This window comes from Phoenix dactylifera, chromosome 4 (genome assembly GCF_009389715.1).
Source record: "Phoenix dactylifera cultivar Barhee BC4 chromosome 4, palm_55x_up_171113_PBpolish2nd_filt_p, whole genome shotgun sequence".
Classification (NCBI taxonomy): Eukaryota; Viridiplantae; Streptophyta; class Magnoliopsida; order Arecales; family Arecaceae; genus Phoenix; species Phoenix dactylifera.
This window is the reverse complement of record NC_052395.1, coordinates 14976046-14990505: the sequence shown is the minus strand read 5'-3', so window position 1 is coordinate 14990505 and position 14460 is coordinate 14976046. Positions and strand designations below refer to the sequence as shown.

The 14460-nt window shown below is 39.3% G+C and overlaps 2 protein-coding genes across 2 annotated transcripts; one reads left to right on the top strand and one right to left on the bottom strand.

Moving 5' to 3' along the window:
* Positions 1–209: 209 nt before the first annotated feature.
* On the top strand, positions 210–2817 carry LOC103715953 (probable calcium-binding protein CML14). Its single transcript, XM_008803758.4, has one exon. It carries the CDS (start codon positions 526–528, stop codon positions 1009–1011), a length of 486 nt encoding a protein of 161 aa, XP_008801980.1. The 5' UTR covers positions 210–525; the 3' UTR covers positions 1012–2817.
* On the bottom strand, positions 2650–14041 carry LOC103715954 (transmembrane protein 33 homolog). The gene is made up of 9 exons (XM_008803759.4): positions 13734–14041; positions 11727–11856; positions 11523–11614; positions 7259–7384; positions 7010–7130; positions 6832–6916; positions 3632–3745; positions 3503–3542; positions 2650–3058 (listed from the first exon to the last, which is right to left on the bottom strand). The coding sequence occupies exons 1-9, from the start codon at positions 13908–13910 to the stop codon at positions 2906–2908; spliced, it is 1038 nt and encodes a 345-aa protein (XP_008801981.2). The 5' UTR covers positions 13911–14041; the 3' UTR covers positions 2650–2905.
* Positions 14042–14460: the final 419 nt, after the last annotated feature.

The window sequence follows — 14460 nt, the reverse complement described above, 5'->3', positions numbered from 1 at the left end:
AACAGCTGCCCGGTACCTATAAAAACTTCACTCCTGAAAACATAGGATCCCGGTCGGTCGATCGCTCGCCTGTCCCCGGTTCACCCCCTCTGACCATTCTGTTGCTCGGCCCCAACTACCGAATCCATGTGCTTGCTTTAGTTTAGTCTTACCGCGTCCCCCCCCTCACTTCTAAAATACTGATCCTCCCGTGAACCCCTCCCAGCCTTCCATCTCTCCCCCAGAACAACCACCGACCGCCGTCGCTTTTGAAAGATAAAAACCATTACGTCGTCATCGCCTTCCTCCCAACTTCCCATTTATAAAAACTACCGACCTCCTCCTACCTCACACCTCTAACAAATTTTCTTTAAAGCCCTCCCTCCTCCATCCCCCTCCCTACGCCAACCCAAACTCATCCCTTCTCCTCTCTTTCTATCGTATCTTTCTTCTCTATTCATCGCCACCAATCATATCTTTGGTTCTCTTTCATTACCATCACTGTAGTGCTATTGGTTGTGTCCATTTTTCGTCGGCGACGAAGCGATGGGCCGCCGGCTTCACGGAGAGCACCTCAAGCAGCTGAGGGACATCTTCGCCCGGTTCGACATGGACTCGGACGGCAGCCTCACCCAGCTGGAGCTCGCGGCCCTCCTCCGCTCCCTCGGTTTGAAGCCCACCGGCGACCAGATCCATGCCTTGCTTTCTAACATGGACGCCAATGGAAATGGCTCCGTCGAGTTCAACGAGCTCGCCGACGCCATCGCCCCCTTGATGAGCGAGCAGGCCCTCGTCAACCAAGAACAGCTCCTGGACGTCTTCCGGTCGTTCGACCGCGACGGCAATGGTTATATATCGGCCGCGGAGCTGGCCCGGGCGATGGCGCGGATGGGGCAGCCGCTCACCTTCTGCGAGCTGACCGAGATGATGCACGAGGCCGACACCGACGGGGATGGTGTAATCAGCTTCACGGAGTTCGCCGCCGTAATGGCCAAGTCCGCCACCGACTTTCTTGGCCTTGCCGTGTCCTAGGATCGCCGGACTCGGTCTCGAGCCTTTCATTGACCTGGTCGACCGGCGGCCCCCTTGGTTAATTTTATTACTGTAGCGCGGTTGTTGTTCTTGGTAGGTTTGTGATAAAATGTACAGAAGGGGTGATGAGATTGGAGGACGGTGACAAGGCGGTGGAAATGCAGGACAAAGTTTCTAATGATCTTCCCCCCACTGTAAAAGTCTCCATGGGGGGAGAGAGAGAGGGTTTCAGAAATGGAAAGATTTTTGATCTCATATATTTTTTTTCTGGTTCCAATCGTCCGTCTCGAAGGCCGTTCTTTCTTCAATTTTGGTAAAACATGATGACTTTTTCGGCTTCCCCTGGTTCTTCTCTTTGGTTTGAATGGTAATTTGGAAGGAAAACAAATGGAGGAGACTTTTGCAAGACGTTTTATGTTACTTTTCTTTTTCTTATTTTTATTTATTTACGTGCAGCGTGAATATATGTCGCCTTCTTGCTGTATGATCTTCGAATTATTTTTATTTTTATTTTTATTTTGCACGTTAATCTGGACTGTGGATCTAAGATAAACTAGGCCCATTAGATCTATCAAATGAATTAATTAATATTGTCCAAGCTGCAGTTTAGTTGCTTTCCATTTGATGTTGTCTTGTCTTCTTAATTCATTCTTTGAAGTCTTCTTCTTTTTAAATTATACTCTTTTAGCTTCGTCTGCCTTAAATGTGATGCCCGAGTGACGAGGAACACTAGCCCCATATTGCCATGATATCTCAATTTGAACGCCCTTGACACGGTCCTCTTGGATGAAATGTAGCTCCATATTGCCATGATATCTCAATTTGCACGCCCTCGACACGGCCCAAGCATTTGATTACAGGGTCCAGACAACTACATTTAGCCGAACTGTGCAGGTCTAGATATCACAAACACCACATGGATGACGGTACCAATTAGTTTCATTGATAAAGTCATTGATTATTTGATTTTGAGTCTCATCTTTACCCTAATTTATGATCTCAATTAATTTCAATGGAATACATGGCATTAGATTTTATTTGACACCTTACGTTGCCCGCTAAAATGTTAAGATTGGGAGGACCATCAAGGACCATCACGCTCATGACAAACAGCAAAGATGAACCGTTACCAACCCAAAAGAGAGGACACGAGCAACGAGAACTGATGGGGCTGCAAGCATCGTGATGGCGATGAGAAAATGAAGTTGTAAAAAATGACAGTATTGTAGTGATCTGTCTCGCTGGAACTCCGCCACCCCTAAAGACGTATAGAAAACCAGAACTACAACCCTGCATACTAACAATATATCATCACATCAGCAACCGAGTCCAAATTGAAGGAGGGGAAAGAACTGTTCGTCTTGCACTACAAAAGTTTTCGCGTGACGGGAGGCCGCTACCGTGCACCTCAGATGGGAAGGATCAACAAACTCCTGCCTTGACTTTCTCCAGCAATCACAACATCATGCACCTTTGGGCATCAAACCAATCCAGCGCACAAGTTCATCCAGCCGGTTCTCTCATAAACGATTGGAGGCAAGAATGCAAGAATTCAGTGCACAGCCAAATTTAAACTAATAGAGATGCTAATAACTAGCATGGGTGTTGCACCCACAATTTCCATTTGGGACTATCCAAAACTCAAGTTTGCAAGAGATTCTTTTTTTTGGTAATCTCTGCAAGAATTTTTTCATAATTTACTGAAGCATAGACATAACAAGAGTAAAAAGCGTGAGTAGTGGAAAGACTATGCAAGTTACAATTTCTGAAAGGCTAAATGCTTGGTCAAAGATGGCCTTTTTTTTTCTCCCAATATCAAGACTTAAATACCATAGCAAAGACAGTAATCTGCAAGTTTTTTTCTCATTCCCTTCCCATTCAGTCTTCCTTTCTTCTACCTGAACCACCATCTCTGGACAGCAGATATGGGGGAGTTCAAGAATGGGGCATACCGGTAGATGTAAGGGTTCACAGTCCGACCAATCCTGGCCCATACGCTCTGGTGATAACCAGCAGTTACAGGAGCATGATACATGAGTTTCAGTAGCTGCCAACAAAATCACATGTATATTAAATATAGTTAGGATATAGGCTGCCAGTAACAAGCAAGAAGCTGAAAGAGATTTGAGGGGTTAAAGCCCAAAATACAATGAAAAGGAATAACTCAAATAAATCCTGTAAGGGTCTAAATTGTTTTCATATCAATGTAAGTGACTTTAATGAATGATTAAATGCAGCCCAAACCAAATGATTTTTAGGGAAACTGAATCAGAGCTCTGGGTTTAGAATTGGCAAACTGCCGGCGGTGTCACCCCAGCTGATTCCTATGTGGCCAATGATGGCAACCATCTGGTCTTGGTCATATTAGCAAATGATGTCTCAAAGAATCCAATGTGTTTTTCACTTGTTACTAGATATCATTAATGATGGTGTACCGGAGAAATTAAAGTAGTTGAGGTTTTGCAAGAACAAAAAAGGAAACAAAACAGACCTGCCAGTACATGAATGTCTGAATTATGCTGCGCTGCCACCTGCATCAGCAAGACGAGAGCTTAAAAGGTGCCAAGATATGTATAGGATAAAGGGACGCAAACCATGAAACTTGGTGAAATCCACTCACGAGAAGAGTGATATGATTAAAAGGAAACCCAGCGAAATCTCAGTATTTGAACTCAGAATGCAGAGTGTAGTAATATTCGCCTCCACCCACAAACAAGGTTCCTCCAAGTATTTCCTATTCATGAACCCAAACAGTTTAACTTCAGATTCCTAATTCTAAGGAAAGTAGAGGTAGTGGGAAAGTTAAATAAGATGGCAGCGCATATCCATAACTAATACATGATTACTTCATCATCAAATGAAATTGCAATTGCAGGTCGAGAAAAGCTCAGTCAATTGTAACAGATGCAGCAATAATGCACTACAAAGTAGTAGCATCATGAGATATGGTGGTGTTTGTAGCATAATGAGACCATAGAGATGTTTTAACCTTTTCATTTTGAGAAATATGAAGATGTTTTAACTCATGATATAGAAAGAAGAAGAAAATGAAGAAAAGGATACAGTGACCCAATCTTACATACATAAAACACTTTGCCAGTAAATCCCCACATCCAGTAGCATGCCTCAGAATATTCTGAAACCCAATCCAAAAGTAACCATGAAGCAGCATGATGGGGGAAACCTTTCTTTTTAACTAGAGCATACTACAGCAAGAAATGTAAAAAAGAAACCTAGTTAAGCAATCATAAAGTTGAATAGCTGAAAATCCAATTTCAAATTGAGTGAACCAATATGTTATGGCCTATGTTAATGGATTTGGGTATGGGTATTGGTTGTGGGTATGTCTAGGAGTTGGACTTGTGTTATCCCCAAATCTCAGGACACAGAGACATGGCTTAAAATGATCCAATATTTGGGAATGGCATGCACAGTTAAGTCCTTTGTACATACTAATGCACATACAGAGGCTAAAAATAAAAATGTTTTAAACCCAAGGGATAAAAATGAAAATGCTACATCAATGAGGCTAAACATTAATCGGCAATTTTGCATTAAGTCCAGGGACTACATATTAATTATGCCCTTTTAAAATGGCACGTGCCTAACGTGTTCTGAGCCCACCAAATCCCTCTCCACCACTTCCTCCTCCTTTCTTTCTTCTTTTCTTCCTTTTTCTTCTTCATTAAGATCTTTGTTCCCCGTTCTCCTCATTCCTACTGATCAGAGTGATGTGTCCAACAGGTCCACCAAACTCATATCTCATACCTGTGCCTGTGTCATGTCGTGTTGACCTGGATGCCTCAAAGAAAAACAAAAGTCCGGGCATCACGGGTTATGGCCCCTTATGGCAGATGAATAGTGAAACAAATTTCAGCATAAGACTAGGAAGTCTACAACAAGTCATTAAGGTGGAGGGGTCTCACTTGCAGGAGGTTTATTATAAACATTTCTCAAGCAGTCACAGATCTACTTAGGGTTACATGTTAAGGACATGCATTAGAAATGTTAACTGCTTAAACCAAAATTTTACAAACAAGATTGGCATTCCCCAACTTTTTCTCAAAAGTCCCCCTCAAAGACTGAGTCTGACATTTGAAAATGCTGATTTCATCTTAGAAGCTCAAATTGCTTGGACCTTACAATCTCAGCACCACTTTCTGCTTCTCTCTGAAGTGATCTCCTTCTTTCTTCTTGCAATGATTTCAATCTTATATCAATCTAAGTCTGACATTTATCTCAATTATTTTAAAAAGGGCCTGTTGTAGCTAAAATAAAATATCCTGTCTCCTTGCATCAACAGCACCAGTCATGGTTCATAGTGTTATACAAGTACTTGTACCAGTAAATCTACAAGTAAAACTTCAGCCATTTTAAACTTCCTCATCCTACACCATTTTTTAATTTAGGACATATTAAAATCACCATATTAGGAAGGAAATTGCAAGACAATTTATTCAAAAGTTCATAGCTACCACCATCAATGAGATGGATCGCAGAGGTTGGAACTAAGAAAAGAGGCTTTAGCATGCAAAGAAAACTCTTTAGCTTTAAGATCTACATGCTTTTGTCCAGCTCTTAAGTCTGTTAAGAAGAAGATGGGCATTAAGTATTTTGTTCAATCAGTTAGACCCTGAGGAATTTTCCTTTCAGGGGAAAAATTAAATGTAAATATAAATAGAGATAAATGTAAAGATCTCAAGTAATACTTGTTTCTTTTCCTTCTCAGATGACAATTACCAAACAACATTATAAAAATTTAAAATCTCTAATTTTCACCTATTCAGGTTTTTAAAAGAGTCTTTCTTTACAATATCTAAACACTTCAATATAGAGTTTTAACATTAAGTAACAAAGTATAATTCAGTAGGCCTTGACCTCCATTCTGCCGCCACCCCCCCACCCCCACCCCTCCACCCAAAAAAAAAGAAAAAGAAAAAAGAAACCTCAAGCAACAATGCTATAGCCCCTTTATATGCCTTTATTTTCTTGCTAAGATCCCCTCTATATGCTTTAAGGAACTAGATATGATCCATCAAGAATGTTGCTTAAAGTGAATAGATAATCAACCGCTCAACTGCACCCATCACTCCCCAATCTCCACGTACACACACACAAACAAACAAACAAAAAAAAAAAAACTACATAAGACTCTTTTCTCTATTCCATGGTCAAAAGGCAAATCAAAGACGCATAGTCAGTAATGGAAGCTAACTCAGTAGTATGATCCATATGCAATTAACAAGAGCGATGTTTCACAATGCAAGCTTACAAGAGAAACCACTAAGTTCAGTGTTGCCACATTCATCAAACAGAGAAATGAATGAACTTGTTTACCCCCTGCCCCTCTCGCTAGGGGTTGCAATTTTCTTGTCTTGAATCCAGAATTTGGGAGACAAGCTAGGTTCAATATAAGCCAGCTGGAACTAGTTATTGAAGCATGACATAAATGACATGCCAAGATGCGAGGCACCCAAGCTAAAAGTACAGGGCATTAGGGTAAACATTACATGATCCATCAAGAGAAAACAATAAAACAAAGGGGAGATGATGGTGGAGTATGGATAAGTACATGTTCCAAAAAGAAAAATTTACTGATAGAATCTGTTTATTTTTTGTACATACAAAAGTTATTCAAATAAATGGTTACACCAAACTCGTATCAAACTTACACATTTACGCTTTACATCACGTAATTATAGAAAAGGTTGATTAAACCACCACAAACTAAGAATTGAAATTCACAAAAAGATAAACCTAGTCTGGAACTAATTCATACTTGCTGCTGATACAGAATCAATAAACCAAGTTAAGCTTTACCTGTACAAAGAGGAATGTGCAAAATTATGCCTTAAGAATTTGGCAACATGTTCAAATGCCCAGCAAAGGACAGGTATCAAGGCAACTGCAATGGAAATTGGAACCAATAGATAATAATAAATAGGTAAAAGATAGACTTCAAAAAGTTTTATCTGGTGGAAGAGTCAATGATGCTTACACTTGAAGTGTAGTTGAGAAGCAACAAACATAAGGCAGTAGATTAAATGGATGAAATCTTTGGTTGCTATCACAGTTTGAAACCATGCTTGAATGGCAGGCGGATTCCATGCCCTTGGTTTCTGAAAAGAAAGGGGAAAAAAATGAGACATAAATACATGGACATAGGTAACAGTTGAAAACCTAGGACTAAGTTCTAGAAGATACATGAATCAAAAAGGGTGTGAAATTTCAATAGTGAGAATTATACCCCATAAAGAGTGTACAAAGAATAAAAGGAGGAGCATGTGGTGCCCAGCAAGGACAATCGATATGCCTTTATTGAAAGATGCCTTGGCACAATTGGAAGGATTCCAAGCACCGCAACAACTAACACCTGCCAGGAATAAAGTGAAAAGATAATGTTAATAAGATCGACTTAGGAAAATGAAAATTTTTATTGATATAATTCATGCAGTATCATCTTCAAGAAAAGGTCAAGAAGACATTAAAGAAAGAAAATTGTGAGCTGCAGAATGTTGACCATGTGAAATGTGGCAGATCATATATCTATTGAGGCATTTTTGTATATAAAACATGATCACATGAAAAGGTAGACCATTTACTTATGAAGATAATCTACACAGATAAAATAGAAATAAATTTGGGCTTTGGAAGCCTTAAGATTTATATGTGAGGTGGTCAATGGCCGCTTTCCAGGCTACTGCCAAAACTTCTAAAAAATTTTCCGTAATTTCAGTTTTGGGTTTGTATTGTGATTTTCAGATCCAGGGGCTTTGTGGCTATCAGGATACTTAAAAAACTAAGAAAAGGTTAAGGGATCATTTTTAAAGCTAGAAATAGGTCTAACTGCTCATACAATTAAAATCTGTCTCTGATTGAATGACAACATGGGGGTGAAGTTGCTAAAGAAAAAAGGGGAAAGAGACAGGAAAATCAGACTGTGGTTTACGAAGGATCAAAACCAGCTTTTATGTTTATAAAAAACCTAGATTTAAACCCCTTACATTGTACAAGAAAGACCACTTGACCTTCTACACCACTTTTTAGTCTATTTGGGACTTTTCGGAACAAACGGAGAAGAAAAAAGAAATTGACATCGAAGTCCCTATTCTTTTTTCAAAGAAAGGGTGCTAACCCCTTACATCACAACAAAGAAGGGCATCCACCCAAACCAATTCAATTAGTTGAGCAGGCAACTCCAGAGTTTAATGTCTAAGAGTAGGAAACAGCCTCCAGTAAGCTGATAAGGAAGGACATGTGCTTCATGAATGTGCAAGGCATAGAAGGAGAGCTTATCAGCCCAAGACCAGATATCATAGAGATGACTTGGCCTAGACTCGCAGTCTAAGGTTGTGCCACCAAAACCAGAACGGACCAGAAAGTTTGACTAGTAAACCACTCTTGGATGGCCAATCATCTAATTAGGCCATCCAAGCTTCATAAACCAACCAGGTAGTATATTGACACCTAAAGATCTACATGCCCTTATTGTCATTCTTGCTTTCTTTCAAGTCCTCTATTGTTGAAAGAATAAAATTTTCTTTTAAAAAGAGGGTCCTGGCTTGCTTGAGATGCCACCATCCTCAGCACAGAAGAAGACCAAGCTGATGAGGAAGAGCAGATCAACACTCTCTCCCCTCTTCCTCACTAACCTTCAACCTCCCCTCATCTCTCCTAACAAACTTATCCTCCTTCTTCTTCTACCCTTGCACCCCACTTGTCTTACACCACCATCAACCTCGCTGCACTCTTCCACCAAAGTCTAAGTGTAGCTCCGACCGACCAACACTTAGTGATCCTCTCTCTCTCACCCACACACACACTCTATTGCAAGGGACATGGCAAGGCATATAGTTCAAGAAGGAAAATAATGAAGATTGTTTACAGCACAGACTTAATAAGCAAATGGTCCAAAGTAGTTTATCCATTTTTCTTGGTTCCCTTTCTTATTCATCCAGTGGATAGTGAAAATAAAGAGATATCCTCAAAGAGGAGTATCTTTATGGAAAGGAGGTGGAACATGTATTTGCAGTACATGCAACAGAGATATTTTCATATTTTATAACCTAATGTATATTATTCTGTGATTATTATAATTATATAATTTTTAAGTATATAAATGAGCTGATAGTTGAGCAATGGTTCAGCTGATGACCCAATGACTCAAACCCTTGGCTGGGTGAACGTTTGATCCAGGTCTAATAACACTGTTATGAAATATATTTAGGAAATGGCTGTCAAGGAATCCCTAACCTAGATCAATGTTGCACCCATATTGTGAACCACTTCTTTCCATCCCACTCAGCATGTATTGTCCCTTCTACGTATTGCAAGATATACTAAGCCACTATAGTGTCATTATGGATGTGATAATACTTCAGAGCATCCAGATGCTAATCTTCAATGTTACATGTAACTATTGTAGATGATATATTAAACAATTAGCGCATATTTTGATGATTGGGCTGAAAATCGTATGAGATTCGTGGGTTGGGCCATTACAACCAGCAAAATCATAGGATTACAGCCTAAGCTAAGCTAGGCCTATATTCATAAATACCCAGGAGTAGTTTCGGAGTGGGCCAGCCCGAATCCCATAGGGAGGGAAAAACCTTCCATGAGGTCTTTTTTTACTCCCTATGGGATTCGGGCGTGCCCACTCTAAAGCTATTATTGGGTATTTATGAATATAGGCTTGGCGCAGCCTATAATCCTATGATTTTGCTGATTGTACTGGTCCAACCCACGAGTCTCATAAGATTTTCAGCCCAATCATCCAAATGGGCCCCTAAAGGTCTCACTTTACACCTTCATGCCTTTGGCACAAAAAGAAAAGAAAAACCATAGATGCCTATAGTTAACTCAATATTATCATAGAAAAACTATAAAAGTTAGAACGCTTCATACATCAAGCATCAAATCAATTGCTACAAAGAATCAAATATTAAATCAACCACTTAGTGTTCTTCACATTCCACTTTACCATGCTTGACTATCTTCAGTTACATTTCTACCATATATCAATCAAACTAATCATTGAGGTAATTCTTACTCGAAGAAAAGCAAACATTATACTTATCACACTACAACAAGTTTGCAAGATATCCATAGATATATTTTAACCAGAAGTCTAATTTGATTTTCCCAAAATAATTTATGCTTATACTTAATAGATTCTAAATTTAATAAGTAGGAAACTCACACCCCTAGAATATTTTGACCATGGCAGTAACCATATCATGAATGCCAAAGAGAGCTCCTGAGATACAGTTGTAAATGAATGCAAGCGGACACGTTAAAAAAAGAAAAGAAAAGAAAGAGAATAATGCATGTTTTCAAGTTTTCATAGGCAAAACCAACTCAGTCAAAGTTGAAAGAAAAGAGGCCTTTTGATAACAAGGTTCGCCATCTCGGTACCGGACCCCGTACCGGTGCCACACTAGCACAGTATCCATATGGTACGGTACAGAATTTTTTGGGTGTACCGGATGTCGGTATGCCATCCGTACCGGGTATCAGTACCAAACTAGTACGGTACGCCCCATACCACCCAGTTAGGGCCTGCACGGCATACCATACTTTTGAAACATTGCCAGCAGCAAGGCTAGACTTCTCAATGAGATTAAAGTTTCTGATTTAATGATTAGGAGGTGACCCATCTCCAAACGAAAGATAAGTTTCAGTAAAAAAACAAATTCAAATATTAGTTAGATTTGGTTCAACTGAAACAAGAAGGAAAACCACTTAATGTTGATCACAAGAAAAATGGAACAGGAAAGGAAACCTAGATCGCCATGACAGAAAACATTATCCTAAAAAAGAAAAAAAAAAAAGAAAAAACTAGCTTTTCCAAACTTCAGTGGGATAACAATGGCATTTATTCTCATTACACATTTTTGTTGATGGATTTATCAGGTCATACCCCCTCCCTTTGAAAACAAGAAAAGGAAGAGGTGGCATTGGGATTCCAAGAAGGTTGAGCTTATATAGCAGGGAACTGTGCACATGAATAATTGTTGCACGACTACAAAACAATTTTGCATAAATCATGCACTAATTTGACCAAATTTGCTGGTCCAGTTTGGCAAACCTTCATCAGATTGCAAGATTTCTTATAATATGCGAACGCTGGTTTTCTTTTTTAAATAGAGTAGGTGATTTCTGGTTCCACTTAAAAGTCTTGAAGTGTACTAAATTGGCAGTTTTCGAATGAATAGTCTTTTTCAAGCAACATCGATGTTCGAGTACATCACCATTCTAAAAACTATAATAAGTGTTTTGTTGTTTATCTGTGGGGTACAATTCTATTAGTATCATATTTAAATTTTACCAGGCATTTATAATGCTCATCTGATCGAGTTTGTTAAACATCCAAGTGTGTGTAATTATAAAGATTCATACGTACTTCGTGCATGGAGCACTGAAAGGAATACTCCTAAATTCGGGCAAGAAACATGATCAGAGTATCGTGTGGCATTAAGCATTATCTAAAAAGAGCTGTGTCTCTGTACCCAAGCATTGACAGAAAAATGTATAGACCGTCGATCCATCTGCAAGGAATTTGCATTCCTCCCTGGTGGTGCAGATGTTGTGGTACCAGATCCTGCACCACAGATTTAGTTCACAAGACATGTTAGAAAATAAAGGATTAAATTTTCCTGAAGGCATATATGGTGAAATGACGGCAATAAAAGCTTCAGTAAGCTTCTCTCCACCTGAGCTACGAGGCCTTGCATTTTCTGTAGCTGAAGACGACGACGTCGATGATGATGATCTCCCCGATGGCCTAGCTGGCTGAGAGGATGCACTGGTTGACGACATTGCCTCGACCACAAAATCAGGGTCCTATATTATGACAATGGTCATCAGAACTAAAAAGAGCAAATCAAATGACAATCCAAACTGGAAATTTATATTTTCTGGGAACAACTGAGCCATCACCAGCAGTATCTGGGGAAAATTACAGCATGGAACATCATCAAGACCAAAACAGCAGCTGAGAACATATATTCTCAGTTTACAGTCATCTTGAAACAGAAATAAGGATTTTGAAAATTTTACATTAAACCAACATACATGCAACACATTCAACTCTTAGAGAAATCTAAAGAAGAAAAATTGTGGAATTTGAGTTAAGAACCTATCCCTTGTGATTAGAAGCCAAAAATTTTATTTTCTTGCAACAAGCGATGCAATAAAACCCCTCAAGGCAACAAATAACAATCTTGGGAACACACTTACATATGTACATGCATGTGTGCATGCATATGTGGATGCGTATAGACATAGATACATCATCCTTGAACACTAGCCAGATGACCAAAGGTAACCAAATCCAAAGTCCTAAACCCTATCCAAAAGTGCGGCCCCTTAAGATTTTAGCTTTCTTAGTTCTCTATTTATCTGAATTTATGCATCGAATTGTTTTTCCTAATTAAGTTCTTAGCTTATCACATGAATAAAAGTTTAACTGAAAGACTTGACATGTGATTAAGCAATGAGTAAGAGTCAACTAGGAGGGTCCTTTTGCATTATAAAACTTGTGATTAATTAGAGTCTTGACCAGTTGTCCACATCAAAATGAGACATTCCCAGCTAAATGACTTGTCCCATATGTGCAGGGAAAAAGCCATGGAGTGTGAAGGACCACAAATTATTTTGAGTATCTCACTTTGTCGACATAAAGTGACCTCCTCAAAAATCCAAATATTTTTTTTTTCCTATCCTCCTTCCCTTTCAACTCTTCCTCCTATATTCTTCGCTCATCACCTCCCCAGTTAGCAAAGTACACCATTAAATATATTCTCATTTATCTTTTCACTTAGTTAGCTAACCTCTAATTGGATATGCTCATAAGTTTATTTGACTTAGCTAACCTCTACCATGGTTATATTATATATGGCTTGTGAGCCCAATTCTAAAAATTGTGTATGTCTCATTCGTTTATATCGCTACCACCATGCTTGCCTATCAATAGTGTTCTCCTACCTAAACTTTAAATGGCATAATCCTTGCATATACCACATCCATCACTTCTGAAACCAAAAAAATCAAGATGCACAAACAAAGGTGTTGCATGGGTTTCAAAAAGGCATGCGCAACTTCAGTAGTATCTTTATCAAATTAAGATTCTGTAGCACAGTTGCATCAGAATGAGCGGCCAAAAAAGAAGAAGAAAAAAAAATATCACAAAGAACAAGTAAAAGTGCCCAAAATTTAACCAAAAACTAAACGAAAAAAGATAGACCTAAAAACAACCATCCAAAAAGCATCAGTGTATTGTCACGTAATCGAACTAAAATAGAACTAATGGCGGAAAACCTGTCTTATCCACAATTCGAATTTAAAACATAAAATCCAAGTTAATAGGGTTTCGAGCCATCCCCTTGTGCGCGAAAACCAATCAAAAATGTAAAAGAAAAAAAACTGCACCAGAATCCTAATCCCCAAAACCCCCAATACAAGCAAGTAACAAAGGGAAAAATGGGGGAAAACCCCAAGAAAGATCCCTAATTTCTTCTCTTACTTCTATAAGCCAACCAATCGAAACAGTAAAAGACGGATAGAATCAAGAAACACAAGAATCTCAACAATAATAACCAAAGTCCGAGATTGTGAAAGAAAACAAGGAAAACCGGTCTCTTTCTAATTTTTTTCTTCCCTTCATGCCAGAAACGAATCCAGAGAGAGGAAATTCAACGATCGACGAGACGACCACTTACGATGAAGCGCTGGTAGAACTTTTGCTTGAAGTGATCGACGACGTCGGATCGGGAGGCCATGTGGGGAGGGATGAGGATGTTGGACCAGTACTCCGCCCACCGCGGATCGCTCTCGTAGTCGTACGCTGCCGCCGCCATCTTCTTTACCCTCTGCGTACCGTTATCGGCCTCCCCCATCGCTCTGTCTCTCTCTCTCTCTCCCCCTCGGCTTCTCTCTTCGGAATGACACGATTGACTAGATTAGACGGAGGAAAACGAAGTGGATTCCCCACAAACGCCCCAGCCACTCCCTTGGCCCTTCACTTTTCATTATTTATTTCTACCGCTGCTCCCCGGCGCTCCCTGAAGACGCGGTTCAGCCCGGTTCGGGACCAAGGCTCCGTTTGAAAACTTAGGATTGGGACGAAAGAAATGGAATGGAATAAAAAGTTCAAAATTTTAATATTTAAAAATTTTTAATAAATAATAAAAAAATAAGAGAAAAAATTATTTTGTGCTCCAATTCTCTCCTTTCTTTTCTCCTATAAGTGAGAGAATTTGAGAGAAAGGAATTAAAATTTAATAAATTTTTTATGATACCTATTTTACCCTTAAATTAAAGAAGTACCAATTTAAAAGGACAAATATATCATATAGGACATCTTTTGTTTTAACCTTTCATATGTCATCTCCATCTCCATATACCTATTTGCTGCATCTTTATGGAGCTCCATCTCCACAGCTGCAC